This window comes from Saimiri boliviensis, chromosome 21 (assembly GCF_048565385.1).
Source record: "Saimiri boliviensis isolate mSaiBol1 chromosome 21, mSaiBol1.pri, whole genome shotgun sequence".
NCBI lineage: Eukaryota > Metazoa > Chordata > Mammalia > Primates > Cebidae > Saimiri > Saimiri boliviensis.
This window is the reverse complement of record NC_133469.1, coordinates 8,266,264-8,286,089: the sequence shown is the minus strand read 5'-3', so window position 1 is coordinate 8,286,089 and position 19,826 is coordinate 8,266,264. Positions and strand designations below refer to the sequence as shown.

General features: G+C 62.7%; 2 protein-coding genes across 11 annotated transcripts in view; both read right to left on the bottom strand.

The window, feature by feature from the left end:
• TRABD (TraB domain containing) overlaps positions 1–11,773 on the bottom strand; it is a 20,063-nt gene extending 8,290 nt beyond the window's left edge. For 2 of the 9 annotated variants that reach the window (XM_074390873.1, XM_074390874.1), the window contains exon 1: positions 872–3,720. In XM_074390873.1, coding sequence (XP_074246974.1) covers positions 872–1,104 — 233 coding nt within the window. In that variant the 5' untranslated portion in view covers positions 1,105–3,720. The other 7 variants (XM_074390875.1, XM_074390879.1, XM_010343335.2 and 4 more) reach the window with 7 other exon arrangements.
• PANX2 (pannexin 2) lies at positions 7,386–19,826 on the bottom strand. 2 transcript variants are annotated; one of them, XM_074390871.1, is made up of 4 exons: positions 19,570–19,826; positions 12,566–14,026; positions 11,761–12,083; positions 7,386–7,568 (listed from the first exon to the last, which is right to left on the bottom strand). In XM_074390871.1, exons 1-4 carry the CDS (start codon positions 19,793–19,795, stop codon positions 7,401–7,403), a joined length of 2,178 nt encoding a protein of 725 aa, XP_074246972.1. In that variant the 5' UTR covers positions 19,796–19,826; the 3' UTR covers positions 7,386–7,400. The 2 variants fall into 2 exon arrangements, with proteins under 2 accessions (XP_074246972.1, XP_003932819.2); XM_003932770.4 differs by lacking the exon at positions 7,386–7,568 and having other exon boundaries at positions 10,757–12,083.

The following is a 19,826-nucleotide window of genomic DNA, read 5'->3' as shown; positions in this document are numbered from 1 at the left end:
TCCCAGCACTTTGGGAAGCCAAGGTGGACGAATCACCTGAGGACAGAAGTTGGAGACCAGCCTGGCCAACATGGCAAAAATCTGTCTCTACTAAAAAAAATACAAAAATTATCTGGGCATGGTGGTGCATGCCTGTAGTCCCAGCTACTCAGGAGGCTGAGGTAGGAGAATTGCTTGAATCCAGGAGGTAGGGATTATAGTGAGCTGAAATTGTGCCACTGCACTCCAGCCTGGGCAACAGAGTGAGACTCTGTCTCAAAAAAATAAAGTAAAAAATAAAAACGATGAGCTGTTGGAAACCATTCTAAGCTGCCTAGTTGTGCCCGGTATTGTGGTTTTGTCTTAAGTGTCTGCATCACTCAGAGATGAGCATCTCGGGGGAAACAACAGGGCTTCTAGGATGCGCCTGGGAAGGTCCCGTGGCTGGGCTTCTAGGATGCGCCTGGGAAGGTCCCGTGGCTGGGCTTCTAGGATGCGCCTCAGAAGGGGCCGTGGCCGGGCTTCTAGAATGCGCCTCGTAAGGTCCCGTGGCTTAGGGGTTCTAGGATTCGCCTGGGAAGGTCCCGTGCCTTGGCCTTCTAGGATGTGCTTCAGAAGGGGCCGCTGCCAGGTTCTCCGCAGATGCCTGCCTGTGCATCTGTCAATAGTGACATCATTTCCATGTCACTATTGCTGCCCATTTCTCAGAACTCGTAATAAAGAGGAACAATGAGTAATAAGATGTTATGTCAGGTTCCTTTCCTCTGCACACCCTTGCTGGCATACAGCTGCAACAAGCACAGACTCTGGCTCCCTCTAGGACTCACAGACCCAGCTGGGTCCTGGCCACACACATCCCAGTTAACATGCCTCCAAGCTCGGGTTTCCTCACCTGTGAACAGGAAGGAGCTCTCTGTATGGTGTCTGGGAGGGCAGCTCACCCTGAGAATGGCTGGGACTTCTGGAAGAGGAACTGGCTTGGCCTGGGGTGCGTGGCGCAACAGGACCATGGGGTGAGGGGAGGTCAGCTGGGACAGCTGATAAACACCAGCCTGGCCTGTGAACCCCATCCTCATGCCCCCAGGGGTCTTGAGCCTCTGCAGAGGGCAAGGGGAGCCCACCCATAGGCTCCCCTCTGGGGCCTTTCGGCCCTGGCAGGGGGTCCCACTTCTTTCCACCTGGGTTTGAGTCTGGACCTGACCCGGCCTGAGTGTCATAACGGTGGGCACACCCAAGAAGTGCTGCTGCTGGCACCGGTCAGAGCACGGCCAGGCCTCAGCTCCTAGGACTGCCTCCTTTACCTTTTGTAGGTGAAAGCTCCACAGATGTAACCCACTGGGAGTTGTGAGCAGCTGCCAGGCCAGCCAGCCCAGACAAGCACCCAGCCCAGGGAACGGCCACCTTCCTGGGGTCCAGCTGCACACAGGAGGTGCACGGGAAAGCTCCTTAAAGAAACATCCTGTGCAGCCAGGTGGGAGGCTGTTGGCCAGCCAACGGGAGGCGCCCACGTCGAAGCCCTTCCCCCAAAGGTGTGGCAGCCTCAGGTCTGCGGTCAGCCCCACCCTCCATCCAGCCTGGCCAGACCTGCCTCTGAGGCCAGCCCAGGGTGCACCAGTGGCCATGGACAGGGCGGAACCTCCATGCAGCAGCAGGCACTGCTCCTGCCCCCAGCTGTGCCATGGGGTGGGCATGCACAGGTCTGTCTGGGGGTAGAGAAGCCTTCCTGACCAGGAACCAAGCCTTGGGCAGCACAAAGTCAGGGCCACCAGAAGCAGCACCAGGCCCCAGCCCAGGCCTCTGCAGCCTCTCAGCAGAGGTGTGCTGCCCGCACAGGGCCGGGCAGGAAGGCCCCTGAGGCCCCCCAGCACCTGAAGCCTGTGATTCTGGGGGTCTCTCTGACAGTCATCCTCATACTTCCACAACTCTCTTTCCTTCCTGGCCAAGGTCCCCTGGAGAGGTGATTTCAGGAGGTTACCAGGTCCCTTCCCTCTAGCCTGCTCCCAGGCACTATGCTCTCCAGACATGTACAGCTGAGCCCCAGCCTCTCCCAGCTGCCTGGCGGTCAGCAAAGGGCCCTACCCAGAAAACCCGCAGATGGGCCTCGACTCCCTGCTCCCTGCTCCCAGGCTGTACCCACCCTGGTTCCCCTCGACAACCTCTGGGTCCCAACAGAGCATTGCCTAGGGGTCCAGCCAGGCAGCCACCCTCTTCTTATCTATCCTTTTCAGGTACGCTCAGGCCCATCGGCGGAGACCAGCAGACCCCTGGCTGCCCCTCCGGGGGGACAGGCACCTTTCCTCTCTTGGCTGCAAGCACAAGCCACATTCAGACGCTGCTTTAGCAGTGAGCCTCGGCCCCTGCGCTTCTCTGCTGCGGCGTGATCTGTCCCTAAGGCACAGAACAGGGTGGAGACCACAGGGCAAGAAAAGACGTAGCACCCTGATTGCAGGAGACCCTAGACCCTGCCTCTGAAGACGCTTGTTCTCCACGTGCTGCTCCTCATCTGTAAAAAGGGATATCTGGCTTTGGAAACTAGGATCCTCTGCAGATAAAGCCTCTGAAAATTCCCAACAGCCCGTACGTCCCACAGGGCATCTGTCCCAGGATGTCGCGTCCAGTGGAGCCTCAGGCTCCACGGTTGCCTCAGACGGCATATCCCACCTGCCTGCTCAGGTCCTGCTGCTCAGACTGAACTATGTCCCCCAAAACCCACAGGTTAAAGCCCCAACTCCCAATATGAAGATATGAGATGGTGGGGTGATCAGGTTCAGATGAGGTCATGAGGGAGAAGCCCCTGTGACAGGGTCAATGCCCCCTCTGAGAGACACCAGGCTCTCAGCTCTTGCTCTCCCAGGTGAGGATGCAGCCAGAGGGGGCCCATCTACATGCCAGGAAGATGCATGGCGACCAGTGACCAGCACCTTTCATCTGGGACATCCGGCCCCTAGAACTGTGAGAAAATAGATTTCTGTGTTGAAGATTTTTCCCAGCACCAGTGGGGCACAGCGGGAGGAGCCTACTCACCCACAGCCCCAGCTACTCAGGAGAGGCTGAGGCAGGAGAATTGTTTGAGATCTAGAGTTTAAGACAAGACATCATTTTTTTCTTTTTTAGATGGAGTCTTGCTCTGTTGCCCAGGCTAGAGTGCAGTAGCCAGATGTTGGCTCACTGCAACCTCCACCCTCTCCCCCACCCCCACCAGTTCAAGTGATTCTTCTGCCTCAGCCTCCCAAGCAGCTGAGATTACAGGTGACTGCCACAGCGCCAGGCTAATTTTGTATTTTTTTGTTTTTCGGAAATAGTTTCACTCTGTCAACCAGGCTGGAGTGCAGTGGCACTATCTTGGCTCACTGCAACCCCTGCCTCCCAGGTTTAATTGATTCTCCCGCCTCAGCCTCCAGAGTAGCTGGGACTATAGAGGCATGCCACCAGTCCCAACTAATTTTTGTACTTTTAATAGATACGGGGTTTCACTGTGTTGGCCAGGTTGATCTCGAACTCCTGACCACAGGTGATCTGCCCACCTCAGCCTCCCAAAGTGCTGGGATTACAAGGGTGAGCTGCCGCACCCAGCCTGTTATTTTTTAAAGTTTCCTGCTCTGTGATGTTTTGTTACAGCAGTCAGAGCTAAGACACCATCCTATCCCCTTCACCCTACTAGAAACTGCCTCCCAGACTCCAGCCAAGCTTCCTAGTGCAGGCCAAAAGCTGGCTGGCACCAAACGCAGTTCCCAGAAAAACCCTCACCTCTCAAACATCCCACTAGACCAGCTCAGACAACCAAGGTTCCAACCTGGTCAGACCTGGGTGTTGCAGAAATGATAAGACTTGGAGGACCAGGGTGTGGCCCAGAGCTCAGATCTCCCCTCCTTCCCGTTTCCGAGGCCAGGCATCTTTGGCCACAGGAAACTCCTCCCGGGTCTGGCAGGGCGCTTCTTGCAGGTGCGGCAGAGCTGGGGGGTGGAGGAGGCGGAAGCCGAAAACACTCATACGTGAGCCGGAGCCCGAGGCCTTCTTGCCAGCACACCTGGCACCTCCCCATCCCTGGGGACCTGGTCACAGTCAATGCAAAACCCCCACACTGACCACCATGCAGCGGGCCCCGCAGGCTCCTGCCACCCACCCACCCCGCCAGACCCCCTCCTCGGACCCCACAGCATCAGGACCTCCATTGAGGCTGGCCAGTAGCCCCGGGGCAGCCCCACCAGTCACACTGCAGGGGTGGTGGCAGCAAGTGGGGAGGAGAGACATACAGGGCCCTGAGCCTGGCAGCCTCCACAGCCTCTTCAGGGACCTGAAAGCCTCGACTCGTCCACCTGGAGGCTACCGAGGCTGCAGCAGTCCCTGCAGGGAGTTCAGCACCTCAGCACGGTCCTGGTTTCTTCTGGGATGCTGATGCCCAGACAGCTCCCACTCCATCTTTCTAGTAAGAGTTTTGACAAGGACACACGGCAGCTTCACCGCAGCTGTTAGACCTTTTAAGTTTGGGCGGCGCACAGCAGGGGAAGATCTGGCGTCCACTTCACCCATATGGGAGCCCTGCTCTGCTCCACTTGAAGGGCAAAGGCACCTACAGACGAGTCAAGCCCCAGGTCTCAGCGGGGCTGGAGGGACAACAGGGGTCTGGGGCTTCCCGCTCCGCCTTCCCCTCCAGGAGCACCCCAAGGCCGGCAGGACTGGGCCGCCTGCCTTCCTTGGCTCCCACGTCGGCCGGCTCCACCACAGGAAGTAGGCGGGGGTGGCTCGGGCCTGGGGCTCTCCTTACTCGCGAGGACCTCGGGACTGGAGGTCCGACCCTTGCCCTGCCGCGAGGCCGCCGCTGACCCTCCTGGCCCCAGCCCTGGGGGCTCTGCTGCTCCGCAGCCGCACTTCCCGGAAGCGGTGGCTGCGGACTCGCGGGGCCTGCTCCCGCCCTAAGCTGACCCAGGCCTGACCCCCACGACCTGCTCCCCCGGCCCCAAAACCTGACCCGGGCCTGTCCCCCACGACCTGCTCCCCCGGCCCCAAAACCTGACCCAGGCCTGCCCCCCACGACCTGCTCCACGGGCCCCAAAACCTGACCCGGGCCTGCCCCCACGCCCCCATCCCGACTCGGGCTCGTTCACCCTGCCCCCCACAGTCCCCGCACTGTCCCGAGCTGGGCCCGCCCCCAGCCCGGTGGCGGGCCCTCACGCACGCGCCGTCGGCGCCGCGCGGCGTACCGAGTTGAGGCGGCGGCGCTCCTCAGCTGGCCTCCATGCGGCGCGGACCCTCAACGGACGGGGCGGGCCGGGGCGCGGGGCGGGCCAGGGCAGACGGGCCGAGGGCGCCGACGGTCCCGCGGCATGCCGGGAAGGGTAGTCCCAGGCGCCTCCTACTCGGCCCCGGCCCGCGACTCCGAACTACACTTCCCAGGGAGCCGCGCGCGAGGCCCCGCCCCGCCCCATCGCCCCGGGGTCCTAAGGATCATTGGCGCGCACTCCTCAAAGTGGGTTCGAATCCCGCTGCTGCCACGGCCTTGCGAGGCGCACCCACGTTCTCTGGCCGCAGCTCTTAAGCTGTGAAATGGGGACAATGCTCGCACGGCGTCCACAGGATGGTTTTGCGTTGAATTAGATATTGAAATGTAACTGTTCTGCGAGCTGTCAGTCCCGCACATAAGGGACAGCTGATAGTGGGCCACGAGGAGCTGAGTACAAGGGATCAGGGAACGCGCCGACGTGGCCTCCGCCTGGCCCCCTCCCCTGTGGGGATCAGTTTCTTCCGTCCTCCCGGGGTCGCCCCAGAACCCTCCCCGACCTGGGACTCCTGCCTCAGCGGGACCTTGGCTGACCGCAGGCTGGGGCACCCCGGGAGGTCGATGGCCAGCTCGGCGGAAAACCTGGAGGCGGCGGGGGTCTCAGGGCTCACGGACCCGGGCGCGCGGCCACTTCCGATCGTCCCGAGGCCCCTAGCGGGACCCGGTTAGCCGCAGCCATCCGGACGCCGGACCCTCCCCGCGCGCCTTCTGCCCCGAGGGCCTGAGAGGTGACCCAGCCCGCCGCGCCCTCCTGCCCGGGCGCCCGGACCCGTTGCTGCGCCCACCCTCTCCAGGGGCGGCCGGGGCCAGGCGACCAAGGAGCTGCGCGCTGCGGGCCACGTAGCTGACGGGGATGCGGGGTCGGTGGCCAACTGGGGAGCCGGGCGATTTGCCGCCGGTGCAGAGGACTCGCTGCCCGCCAGCTGCTGCGCCACCCGTCCGCCCCGCGCGCCTGCTCTGGTCCGGCCGCGCAGCCCGGGCCCACGACTTCCTCCTCCACGACCCGGCTTCTTGGCTGCCCCGGCCCTGGCGCTGGGCTTAGCGCAGGCGTGCACGTGGCGATGGCTCCCCTGAAGCCAGCTCCCTGAAGCTGCGTGCCCACCTCTACCGCCCTGCCCCAGCCCACCGATCAGGTCCTCAGAGCGGGCCCGCCCTGGGGCCAGGACTCCAGTCACAGGGAGGTCCGCTGTGTCTTCCCGCCAGACACTGAAGAGTTGCGGGAAGGGGCCCGGTGGGCCCCGGCTGGGGGCCTTTTAGAAGACGGGGGAGGGCGCACCTCTCTGCTCAAGTGCCCTAGGACCTGCTACTCTCTGCAGCCAGAGTGAGAGCCTCCGACGGCTGCCCAGAGCAGGAACCTCAGCGAGCCTGGAAGGCGTACACAACAGGCTGGGGTTGGGAGAGTCCAGCACAGTGCCTGAGCCTGGTATGGGTCTGCCTGAGGCCGCCCACCAGGACTTGGCACTGGGGAGCCTGTTCCCTTCCAGGCTCCAGGAAGATAGGCTGTGGCCCCAGCTCCAGGTTCTGAGGAGCTGCCCCAGCACGGGTGGCCTGCAGGGGTCCCAGGTTCCTCGATCCGGAGCCTGCAGATGGTCCTCCCGGGGTCAGGCAGGTGGGTGGAAATGTGTGTCCACACAGCACCAGGCCAGGCTCCCTTCCAGCAGGCTGAGCTGGCTGCCCACCGAGTTCTCTTACACAAGAGGCCCCACTCCCTCCTACAGCTTCCTGGTCCCCAAATGGCTGGGCCTGGCCTTAGAGAGGCCTCTGTCCTCCTTGGTGAAGGACACTCACTTCTGACCCCAGGGCCTCGGGTTCACACCCTCTCCATTCATTCTCACTGTTTGCTGCCTTTGTGGTCAGTCTGCCTTTCTGACCATCTCGGTCACATTCTCACAGGAGGGCAGTGGGTGGCAATGGCCCTGGCTCCACCTCACCCATTTCTCAGTGCCAGGCTGGTGTGGAGGGAAGATGGCTGGCCTGGGGGCTGGAGGCCTGGGTTCTTAGTCCTGGCCATCTGGGATGGGTGCAAGGTCCTCCTGGAGCCCCTCCTTCTCCATGAGAGGGACAGTGCCGTCCACCTGCCATGCCTGCCTATCTTCAGGGAGGAGGAGGGGCAGACAGGGGCAGGGAGGGGCACCGTCTCAAACTAACACCCACCCAGGGCTGCAGAACCACCCTCCGACTCACCTGGGCAAGGTGGCCAGTCGGGGAGGGGAGGGTGTTGGCGATCCCAGCCCCCGGTGGGCAGCAGACAGTGGAGAGGCAGGAGAACTGCCCTCCAATCCAGCTGGGTCCCCTGCAGGGCTGCACTAGGCTGTGAGGGGTGAGAACCAGAAAAGGGGGCGATTGAGTCCTGGGGAGCGTGCTTGGGAAAACTGAGGCAGGTCCTTAGCCACAGGCCCTGGGCCACCACCTGCATCTCAGGCTGGGCTTGTCTGCTAAAGGTCTGCTCCCAAGCCTGTGTTTCTCTGGGCAGGTTCTGCTCCTTCTGCCACGGTGGGCAGGCAGGGTTGCCTTGGGAAGATGGTCAGGTGCAGGTGGAGGATGTGTACCCTGGGGTGCCAGAGCTTTTGAGGCCCTGACCCTGGGAGACTCGCCATGTGGATGCCCTGTTCATGGAGCAGCCAGAGGAGGGGTTTCTTGAAGTGCTCTGCAGGGAGTGAGGAGGAGTCCTCGGGAGGATGGGGGCAGCATGGCCTGAGGGGCAGAGGCCAGTGCCTGGACCAGCCCGGAGGATCCCTGGGCCTCAGGAACAAAAACGCATTCTGTGCTGGGAGGGACCATCTTGGTCCCCAGCTGGCTCTGTCCTCAAGGGGTGGACCTGGGGAGGGAGGGTTCAGTCCCATTCTGAGCAGAACGACAGATCCCACAGAAGCAGGCCAGGCAGCGGGGGGAGGGACAGAGCCACATGGGGGAGGGGGTTGGGGCTGGTTCAGCCCTGACCTGTGCCAAGTGTGAGCGCCGCCTTTTCAGGCCTCTGCGCCTCTGCGTCTAGGAACATGGGAACATGGCATGGCTGGTGAGGACACAGCCAGAACAGGTCTGGGGATGAGACGGTGACGTTGCCTGGGAGAGGTGGGAGCCAACGTCTCACTGAAGGATGGACATGGGCACGGGCTCCCCAGCACAGGCTGCATGGGGAGGAAGTGCTGGCCCAGCACAGGGCGAGTGTCACTTGAGGCACTAGCCACTTTCCAGACAGGACTTGGTCTGACACCTCCTGCGAGGCAGAGGCCCACAGGAGGGGGACGGGCAGCGTGGCTGCTGCCCATGGCCCTGGTCCCATTGAAGACTCTAGGTGGCTCCATGTGGCCCCTCCTGTGTCCGCACACTCAGCTCAAGCCCCACCTTGGCCTAGACGTTTTATGGACAGCCTGTGGGGGAAGGTGCAGGAGCTGGACTCACCACCCAGATCGGCTGTACCCAAGGACTATAGGACATCGCCCCTCTAGGCTCAACCATGCAGGACGCCAGGCAGCAAGGAGGACAGGTGCAGGCAGGCAGGTGCACGTGTGAGGGTAAGGAGAGCCCGGGAGGTGGGACCCCAGCCCCGGCTGGAGAGCAGCAAGAACACCCATGGCAAGCGCTGCCACCGAGGCCATCATCCCTTGGGTCCCCTCAGCTGCCACGCCCTGCCCACCCTTGCCACTGAGCTGGTCTGTGGGTGCAGGCCCAGGGCTCAACCCTCCTGCACAACCAGGCTGGCCTGAGCAGGGATTTGTGGGCACCAGGTCCCTCCCCTAGACACAGGAATGCTGGGCACATGGGCAAGCAGGCTGGGGAAGTGTCCTGAGTTAGGTGAATGTGAGGAACTGCACCTTTTCTTTTTGGGACAGTCTCACTCTGTCACCCAGGCTGGAGTGCAGCGGTGAGATCTCAGTTCACTGCAACCTCCGCCTCCTGAGTTCAAGTGATTCTTGTGCCCCAGCTTCTGGAGTAGCTGGGATTACAGGTGCCTGCCACCACGCCCAGCTCAGTTTTGAATTTTTAGTAGAAATGGGGTTTCACCATCTTGGCCAGGCTGGTCTCAAACTCCTGACCTCGTGATCCACCTGCCTCAGCCTCCAAAAATGCTGGGATTACAGGTAGGAGCCTCTAATTATTTTGTTTTGTTGCTTTGTCAGCAAATAACTTCCTGTGCAAGCCACAGTGTCCAGCAACCACACCCACTCCAGGCCTCGTCTGTGGTCTCTGACACCCCAGACCCCACTGCCTGCCCTCATCACCCTGGGCCACACACTGAGCAGCCAGGAACATCCCCTGCCCAGCACCCGCTGGAGTGTCCACAAGGAGTCCCGAGTCCACAGTCCCACCCTGCCCACTCCTTCTGTGGAGCCACAGCGAAGGCTTTGCCCACGCTTCCCCCCATTGCCTGTGCCCTTGACAGCCCCAGTGCCCTCCTGCGTGACCCTGCGTGGCACAGGGTGTCCCTCCTTTGGGGATCTGAGTACATTTTTTATTTGTTTTAGAGACAGTGTCTTGAGCTGTCGCCCTGGCTGGAGTGCAGGGGTGCAATCACGGCTCACTGCAACCTCGAATCCCTCCCAAAGCGCTGGGATGACTGGCATATGCCCAGGCACCTGCCCAGACTCCTGGAACCAGGCTCTTTTTAATGGCAGGAGGCCTCGATAACCAGAAGAGTACAACAACCTCCATTTTAACATGGAGGGCAGGGTGCACCCTCCAGCTGTGTCCTTGTGTGCCTCACGCCCCGGGGCCCTGGCTGTGGGGTCATACCCTGGGCTGGTGGCGTGGAGGATGGACAACTCTTCCAGACTCCTGGGAACCCAGGGGGCACTGCCCCACACGCTCAGGGCTGCTCCAGGAGGCGCCTGGGGATGGGGTTCCAAGAAGCCCGGGCTAGGTGGCAGAAGGGCCTACTCTGATCTCAGCCTGGCCCACTCTTGCAATTCGTGTCCTATACCCCAAACCCTACTCTGGCCCCCATGGGCCTCTGTCCTAGCTGCCCAACCATCTGTCTTCAAGGAGACTCTGTTCAGACCCTCAGGGTCACCTGCCAGGGTCTGCAGGGCACGTGGCTCCATGATGTATCCACAGGACCAGCCTTGTTCCATGGAGTCCTGGGCCTGGCAAAGGGACCTGCCCAGGACCTCCATATTGTTTTGAGCATCCCAGACCACACTGAGGGTGCCTCCTCTGGGAAGCCTTCCTGGATCCTGTCAGCTCTCTGTTTCCCTAGAGTGTGCCTCATAGTCCCCCACCTCTCTCCCTGCAGGAGCAGGAAGACTGAGGGGGTCGTTCGTTCGTCTCCCGAGCCTGTGTGCCCCAGGGCTTCAGGCCACAAATGAATTACCTCCATGCCCGCAGCCTGAGTCCTGTGTCCTGCTCCAAGCATGACGCCTGCCGTGGGTGCAGAGGGGCCCCTTATCACGCTTCCAGACGAAGGTGGCCCTTGCCCCATGTCCCCCAGCGTCCCCCACGCGTGGTGCCTAGTTAGGGGATGGGCGTGGAGGGAGACGGAGGCCCCGGTGGAGCACAGGCGGTTATCAGAATAATATTTATTGATATGCTCGGTGCTACCTTGTTAATTCTGCATCACATGGCCTCCATGGCTGAGGTATTCAGGGTGGGACCTGCTGGGTGCCGGCCAGGGCTCCCTCGGGAAGCCATGTGGCCTTGGCTGTGGCAGGGGGCTGGGAAGGGCATGTGGTTATTGCGTTGGGCTCCCTCCCTCCTCATACATGGACCACATGCCAGCGTGCACTCACGCACTCACCGCCTGCTCACACACACATACTCCCAAGCTGGCCCCTGCACACACCTGTGCACATGCACACACGTACACACTCATACATACACAGCTGCTAGCTCATGCCCACCTCTGTTGTGCCTGTTCACACACACACCATCCTGCTTTAAACCCATCCTAAGTCTCCTGGTGATCAATACAGCAGTCTTAGGAAAATAAAATGTATGTCAGGCTACAAGGAGAAAGTGCAGGTGGGTCTTTGACCCGAGGGTGAACCTCGGTCCCTCCCACCAAGGGCATCAGGTCCCTGCAGGGGTGACCCCTGAGCATGTGACCCCATGGGCGTGACTGCCCAGCCGGACAAACCGGCCCCAGCTTCCTCTTCCCTGGCTCTGGGCTGGGGGTGCTGGACTGTCCGGCCACAGCCCGGGGCCAGAACGAAACTGACTAAAAAAATAAACTCTTCACCTCCTGGCCCCCCAACCACAGCTGGGCACCTGACGCAGGGGTGTGGGAGGCTGGCTTCAGCCTTCCTGGCCACTGGCTCCACGGGGCCACCTTTCCCCGCCCAGCCAATGCCTGGTGATGCCGTGGGGCAGGTTCCCCTGTCGAGTGGGTGGGGGCGGGGGCCCCAGGCATGCGGACAGAGGCTGGGGGTGCGGGCAGTGCAGGCGAAGCAGAGGCCACGTCCACGCAGGGCAGGCATCCCTGGAGGTCAGCACGGCCACACCACACTCACGCAGAGGGGTGCTCCAGGTGTGGGCGGTGCCATCCCTCAAAACTCCACAGTACTCACGACTGTTCTCGGCTCATCGAAGGTGGCGATGAGGATCTGCTGCGGGGCTGGGATGGCGATGAGGTCGCCCACGTCCTGCGACAGGCGGGGCCCCCCTTCATCCTCCTCGCGGGCCTCGTACAGCGTGTTGATGTGCAGCAGCGGGTGCGTGGCGTTTCGGCTCAGGATGGTCAGGGGCTCGGCTTTGCCCAGGCTGGCTGGTGACAGAGGGGCCACAGCAGGGGCGGCGGGAGGTGAGCGGACGTGGAACGGGGCCCCCGAGGGAAGCCCTGCCCGGGCTGGCTCTGAGGGGAACGGGATTTCCTTCTCGGGGAGTGGAGCATCTGCAAACAGCCAAAAGCACAGGCATCTCACACCGGGGCTGCCGCTGCGCCCCTCCCAGCGCCCACTCAGTGCAGGCCGGCAGCAGGGGAAGCGCCCTGGAGAGCCTGGGGCGCGACGTCCCTGAACACAGCAGCCGTCCTGGACACACGCCCCGCCCCGCTGTCCATCGGGCAACAGTGCTGTCTATGGAATTTCCTCATCCGGGGACCTTGGCTCCACCATGCACGCGGAGCTCAAGGAAGCCGACCAGGGGCACATCCCTCCCAGTCTGCTCCTTCCCACCGGCTTCCAGGGGGTCTCCAGTGCCAGGCTGAGGTGCACCTTGACAGTGAGCTTGTTTGATGGAGCCGGTTCAAACTGCCTCCTCTACGCGGCTCCAGGCCCCCACCCTTCCCTAGCTCCCTGGCTGGGCTCCCGCGGGCCGCTGTGGCTATGGGTGCCCCTCCAGTCCCCCGTCCCCTGTCCCTGGCCCAGCCCCTACCTTTGGCGGGCACCGTGGCCAGGCCCAGCCCACAGTCGTCCGCCTGGGACAGGAAGCCCCCCTCCTGGCTCCGGGAGGCGGGCAGGGCAGCGGGCACCACCTCGGGCTTGGCCTTCTTGGTGCCCAGGATGTAGGGGTGCACGTCCAGGGAAAAGTGGCGCGCATGCTTCTTGTCGGGGGCGGGCGGTGGGGTGGGGGCGGGGCCCGGGTCGCCGCCTCCGCCCTTGTAGTGGTGGGCTGCACGCGCGCCCGCATCCAGCAGTGGCGCGATCAGCGTGTCCGTGGCCGTTTTCCGGCGCGCGGGCTTGGGCTTCTCCGCCTTGCTGTTCTCCACGCGCATGATGGCCAGCGGCTCCTTGAAGGGCTGCGGCAGCGGGTTGCTGGTGGGGATCCACTTCATCTTCTTGCGCGGCCGCTTGACCACTGGCGGCTCCGCGGCGCCGTCGGGCTCGGCGGGGTTGGCACTGGGGTCCACGGTCTGCACGCCCGAGTCGCGCACCGTGGGCGTGGCATCGTGGTTGGACTGCGCCAGTGCCGCCAGCAGCTGCCGGACCACGTTGTCGTACATGAGGTCGCTCTCGTTCGTGATAAAGTCCAGCCGGTTGAGCGACTTGATGTGGTCGCGGTTCTCGTTGCAGAACATGGCCAGGATGTTGATGTCGCAGAACTGCGAGCGGCGCCACTGCCGGCGAGTCTTGATGCCTACCTTGTGCAGCTTGTCGAAGATGAAGTTGCTCTTGCGGAAGATGAAGAGATGGATGAGGTTGACGAGGATGATGAGGTTCATGACGCACAGCAGCACGATGTCCACGCCCGCGATGATGCGCTGCAGTTGCACGGACGGGAGCTTGCAGCTCACGCGCACAGCGGACCCCGCACCCGCCGGCCCGTCTGGGGCCGCGCCCAGCGCGCAGGTGAACTCGTTCTGCTTCTGCGTGGCGTAGTAGGTGCACAGGTAGGAGATGGGCACGGCGCTCAGCAGCAGGATCAGCACGTGGCGCGCCAGGTACAGCTTGGCCAGGAAGTTGCTGCGGCCGCGGCGCTCCAGATACTTCTCGAACAGGTTCTGTTCCGGGCTCTTCTCCTTCTCCGCGTTCTCGATGATCTCGCGCTTCTCGCGCTCCGTGATGCCCGGCCCCTTGGACTGGATCTGCTTCTCGATCTTGGGCGCGCGGCCCTCCGCTGCGCGGTGGTAGCAGTTGTCGATTTCCTGCAGCAGGAAGTTGAGCTCCGAGGTGAGGCGCGTGGAGGCCAGGAACTCCCAGCCCAGCGCGGGCACGTACATGATGGCGGCGAAGGCCAGCAGCGCGTAGGGCAGGAACTTGTGCTCGAACAGCGACGGCCACAGGCTGGCGTCCACGCCGGGCAGCGCGTCCCGCAGCTCCGTCCAGCAGTAGCCGCGGGCATACAGCGCCTGGTCGCGGGTGAAGTTGTGCGGGGTGTAACAGTAAATGGGTTCCTCTGGGGGCAGAGAGGAGACACGGGCTGGGGCGGGGAGGCGGCACTGGCTGGGGTGAAGAAAGCTGGCTGGACCTGACCTCGTCCCTGCCGAACCAGCCCCCCAAAAGCCTCTCCAGCCTCCTCCCACACAGCGCCTGCTTCCTACAGGGCCTGCTGCTCCCCAGATGAGCCCCACTCCCCTCCCCCCAACACGGTGGTGTGGGGGTCCTGCCCTGAGCACCCCCACGAGGTCAGCTGCGGTACACCTGCAGGTTGAATCTACAACGCTGTGGGGGGGGGGGGCGGAAACCACCTGAGCCATGCATCTCTCCAAATTCCACAACGACTGTGTGCACAAGGGGAAACCGAGTCCCAGAGAGGACCAAGGCAGGCTGGGAGTCCCAGCCAGGGTCTCTTCCATGCACACAGCTGGACCCAAACCAGGTTCCAGCCACCGGCCAGGTACAGCCCAGGGCTGCCCAGGGCACATGGCTCAGGTGCTGCTAGCTCCCGGGGAAGCCAGCCTGGGCTCTGTCAGGCCTTGAAGGTGAGGGGCGTCTCCCTGAGACCCCAGACACCAGGTGGGTTGGGTGAGGATGTCACCAGCTGGACTTCGGTATCTGCTGCTAAAATTGCAAAGAGGGAGTCTCTCGAACTGCAGGCAAACGGCCATTACTGAACTTTGTTTTCTCTCAGAGCCTGTCTCTGCCTGCAGGTGACAATGGGCACGAACCGGCAATAAAGAAGTGTTCAGGACACTTGCAGCGAGGCCTGGCGTGGGGTCTAAGCAGCTAAGATCTTGCTAACATTTCCCAGGAAGGCTCTGAGCCTGGGGGCCACCAGCCATCGTGCTACCCATCCAGGCTGGGCCCTTCACACAGCGCAGGCACCGGGGCCCACGCCAGCCTCAGCCTTGTCTCGAAGCCCCAAAGAATGGCCCCAGGGCAGGGCCCACGTCAGCATGATCCCCTTCCCATAGAGCAGAAGCAACGGGGACAGGCCTGCTCCTCTGCACCGAGCCCTAATTAGGGATGGAAATCCAGGCAGATGAGAGACCCCTGCCCACTCTGGGAAGAACAGCATTCACTGTTGATGCCACACAGGGCCTGGGGCTGGGCACGATGGCTGGCTACAAGCGGGGCATGCAGACCCCACAGCCTGCAGGCGCCTTCCAGCCCTGACCCCGGCTCAGCTACGGGCCCCTGCGACCCCACGTGGCCATCATCACCGCAGAGGCACATCCACACAACCTGCTCAGGGCGGGGTTTGAGAAGAGCCCCTAAGGCAGGGCTCCCATGGGCCATCAGATCCCCCTTGAGGGTCCTGGAGACTCTGGAGGGCTTGGGAAGGAGCCTGGGGAGAGGCAGGAAAAGCTGGGACCTGAGGCCTGTGTCCTCGGTGGGGACATCGGGCTGGAGATGAGCTGGGCTCAGAGAAGAGCAAACCGGACAAGGCAAAGGAATCCACTCTCTTGGTTGAGAAAATGGCATATTTTATTTACTTATGTTTTGTCCTCACAGCCAATCCCAGGAGCCAGAGAAGAGCGTCCACCCTGGGGAAGAGAACAGGGACAGGTTTGTGTCCCATCCTGAGCTGGGCCCATCCCTAGCAGCCACCCTTGCTGGGCACATGTGGCCAACATGGAGGGGAGAGACCCCGGAACCCCTGGCCCTGACTCCAGTAGGGCCGCAGGGAGACCGGAAGGAGGGATCCTTGGTTCTGGGGCACAGGGCGGCCTGTCCTCCTCCAGGGTGGATGAAAGCTGGGGCCCCACACCCTGCCACGTCTGGTGAGCTGCCCCCACTGTGAGGAGCCCCATTGGGACCGGGGCTTCTGACGCCCGTCACCATCTCCTTGCCATGTGGCGGCAGCAGCAGCAGGGGAAAGACAGGGCCTGCTTGCCACTCTGACCTCAGTCTCCTAATCTGCTCAACCAAGGATACCGCCCTGGCTCACCGCAAGTGAGACGCCTGTCCAGCAAGGCCTCCCTCCTCCCCGGATCCGCCACACCTGCAGGGCACAGGGTGCTCCTGGAGGCCTCAGCAGGTCCTGATGGACTCAGAGCTGTGCTGGCGGCCGGGCAAGGCCAGCCTCTCCCAGTGCTGTTGGGGGTGCTGGCCTGACTCAGGGTGGGGCAGCAGAGAGGGCCTGTGACCCCAAATCCACAGGCCCATCCCAGACACAGCGGCTGCCACGGGTCTTCTGCCTGAGGCCCTTCTCTGGGACTTGCCAGGGACAGTGGAGCCCTGCTGGGCCAGCGCAGGTGTCCAGGGTGAGGCAGGAAGGCCTGGCCCATCCGACAGGGCAGACGGAGCCGCGGCCAGGGCTTCTGGGGAGACAGCACTGTGTGCACCCTGGCTATCCCAGCTATGCCCCAAGAGAGGACACTGGCTTCCCAGCCAAGGAGCCTGTCCACACCGTCCTCAGACCCCTAGGGACAATGTCAGCGTCCAGACGCAGCCAGGGGCCTGGTGCAGCCTGACGGAGGAGCACCTCTGAACGGGTGTCTGAGCATGCCCCAGCACGGCCCATGTTCACATTTGGAGTGCTGCCCCCAGGGCCCCAGGCCATAGCCCAGCTCCCCCGCCCGCCGGTCCTCCCGGAGCCCTGCCCTTTCTCGTCCTGCCATCTTCAGCCCGCCCCTGCACATGGCCCCGCAAGGGTGAAGCTGGGTCCCTCCCAGCCTCCCGGCAGTCCTTCCTGCCCCTGTCTTCCCACCTGGGGAGTGGGGACTCCTCTCCAGGACCCCCGGCTCTGCGCAGGCTCCTCCTGTCTGCTGGCCGCACCCTGTCCGGTCACCCCAGACCACTGCCACACCTTTGAAGACTCGGCCCAGTCCCTTCCCTGATTCCCCTGGCCTTACAGACCTCCACAGGGGGTCTGCAATGAGTGAATGAAGGCCCCAGAGATGCCACATTCCAACCCTGGACCCCATGTCGCATTTCCTGGTTCATGAGGACTTTGCAGACATGACTAGGTTGGGGGTCTTGGTGGGAGGCAATCATAGGGCTCCTCTAAGAGGGTCAGTAAGGGACGGAGCTGTAAGGACAACACGGGGCCACCTCTGAGGACACAGGAAGGGCTGCAAGGCCAGGAATGTGGAGGCCTCTGGAGGCCAGAGAAGGCAGGAAGCGGATTCTCCCCTGGAGCAGCCCTGCTGACACCTGCTTTTAGCCCCATGAGACTGGCTTCTGATTTCTGACCTGTAGGTTTGTTCCAGCAGCCACAGGAAGCTCATCCCGGTGGTGGCTGCATACCTGCTACCTTCTCCCGCCTCTGCAGGCTGAGGGGGGCTGAGACCCTTCCCCAGCCCACCTGGAGACCCTGGGACTTGTCCCCTACCTTTGAGGGTCCTGCATCCCCAGACAGCAGCCGGTCACACAGGCCCTCAGGCCCAACCTTGCCCTGTGGCACCAGGGACTGCGCTCAGCCCTCCAAGGAGACTGAGGCCAAAAAGAGGCAATAGCCATAAGGCCCTGGGTACTCAGGGGCAGAGCACTCGCTTCCTTTCCGTTTTAAAGAAGAAAGTTGGGCCGGGTGCAGTGGCTCATGCCTGTAGTCTCAGCACTTTGGGAGGCCGAGGTGGGCGGATTACCTGAGGTCAGGAATTTAAGACCAGCCTGGCCAATGTGGTGAAATCCCAACTGAACTAAAAATACAAAAAAATAGCCGGGTGTGGTGGCATGTGCCTCAGCTACTTGGGAGGCTGAGGCAGGAGAATCGCTTGAACCCTGGAGGTGGACGTTCCAGTGAGCAGAGATCGCACCACTGCCATTCAGCCTGAGTGAAAGCGCCAGACTCTGTCTCAAAACAAAGACAAAAAGGGGAAATTTGGCCGGGCACAGTGGCTCATGCCTGTAATCCCAGCACTTCGGAAAGTCGAGGTGGGAGGATCACTTTAGCCCAGGAATTCGAGACCAGCTTGGGCAACGTGGCACAAAATTTAGCCAGGCGTGGTGGCAGATGCCTGTGGTTCCAGCTACTGGGGACTCGGGGCTGAGGCAGGAGGATCACCTGAGCTGGAGAGCTGGAGATTGCACCACTGCACTCCAGCCTGGGCTACATACCAAGACGCTGTCTCAAAAAAGGTAATTTGGACACAGACAGGGAAGAAGCCCATGAGAAGATAGAGGTAGAGACTGGGCAGCATGGCCACAAGCCGAGGGCTGCCGGCAGCACCAGAGGCTGCAGAGGCGGGAAGGTCCCTTCCCCAGATCCTTGGGAGGGAGCAGGGCCCAGCTGACACCTTGATTTTGGGCTGGTGGCCTCCGGAACCACAAGAAATAAATGTCTCCTGTTTGAAACTGCCTAGTTTGTGGAACTTTGTTGCCTGCACACCCTGGTGCCCACCCCGAGGCCCCAAACGAACCTGGGTTCCCTGCTCTGCCTGAGTGTGCTGTGCACCTGCCACAGGGGTCCTCTAATCCTGGGTGTCTGAGCTCCAGTGTTCCAGAGGAGAGACCAGCAGAGGCCTCCTCCACCCCTGGGTGGGATCAGACAGCCTGGCCAATGTCTACCCTCAGGCTGGCATCTCCAGGCCACAGGCCTCCTAAAGACAAGGCACCTGGGAGATTCGGGAAGCGCCAGTGCTAAGGGAGGGTCCCTGAGATTTGGGGGCTGCAGGAGAGGGGGCCCCAGGGCCCCAGCACCCCCTCCGTGCTGCAGACTGGCATCTCTGGGCCATGCAGGCCAGGAGACCCGAACCCTGACCGCCTTGCCTTGGCCCAGACCCCAGGGGAGGAAGCTCTCGGCTGCACCTGCCTCACCCCACTCCTTAGTGAGGGCAGAGGCACCAGGTCCCCACTCACAGAGGCTCACAGGCAGGCTGGCTGCTCTGTCCCTCTCCTGCCTCCCTGGGTGGCTTCAGGTGCCCCCACAGGTCCTGCTCCAACCAGCTGGCTTCTGGGTTCTGCTGACAGCCCCTCTGTCCCTGCCCTGGTCCACCCCCATCTCCCTGCAGGAGCTCTGGGCTCCCTGCTCCACGTTACCCCACCCCATACTAGCCCCCCTGTTTCAGACCTTCAGAGGCTCCCAGTGCACCGGGAGAGGCCTAGCTTGCCTAAGGGTGGAGAATCTGGGCCTCTCGGAGACTCTGCCCTCCTTCCACGCAAGTCCAGCCTGGGGACACTGCCCAGCAGCATGGGGGCTCCACCAGCCCCTGGCATCAGCTCTCTGCTCTCGACACCCGCCTGGCCCTTCCTGGTCCCTCCCGGCCACCCTTCCACCCCTTCAGACGCTGCCGTGATGTTCCCCAGACGAGATCTCCTGTCTCACTGCATTTAAGACCCCCAGGTCAAAAGGCCTAGTCCCGCCCGCGGCTCACGGGCGGACGAATGGAAGGCAGAACAACAATAAAAAGACGAGGGATCTGGGGCCGCCCCAGCGACCAGCGACACCTGCGACGATGGGGGAGGCTGTGGAAGGTCCCTGGGACGCGGCGGACGCAGCCAGGCCACGGTGGGCGCGGCTGGACAGAGCCGCCACGCACGCGGGAAGCGCCAGCACCTGGACACCTGCGGACGCGCCCTCCCGCCCGCACCCCGCGCCCCGGCCGCCGGTCTCACCTGCGAAGTTCTTGGTGAAGACCAGGGTGACCAACAGGATGGGCACCAGCACCGTGCCGATGGTGACCACGCGGTCGAACGGCAACTCTAGCTTCAGCTGCAGCAGCAGCGCGGCCAGCGCGCCCGCCTTGTCGTCCTGCGCGCCCGGGAGGATCAGCTCCCGCAGCTTCTCTCCCGCCAGCAGCGCGGTCGCCATGTCCGCCGACTGCTCCAGGAGGTGGTGCATGGGGGGCGGGGGGCGCGGCCCGGCGGGGGGC

Coding starts and splice junctions, on each gene's coding strand:
- PANX2 (XM_074390871.1), bottom strand. CDS start 19,795: ATGCACCACCTCCTGGAGCAGTCGGCGGACATGGCGACCGCGCTGCTG. Junction 14,027..19,569: donor CTTCACCAAGAACTTCGCAG/GTGAGACCGGCG, acceptor CTCTGCCCCCAG/AGGAACCCATTTACTGTTAC. Junction 12,084..12,565: donor GGCCACGGTGCCCGCCAAAG/GTAGGGGCTGGG, acceptor GGCTGTTTGCAG/ATGCTCCACTCCCCGAGAAG.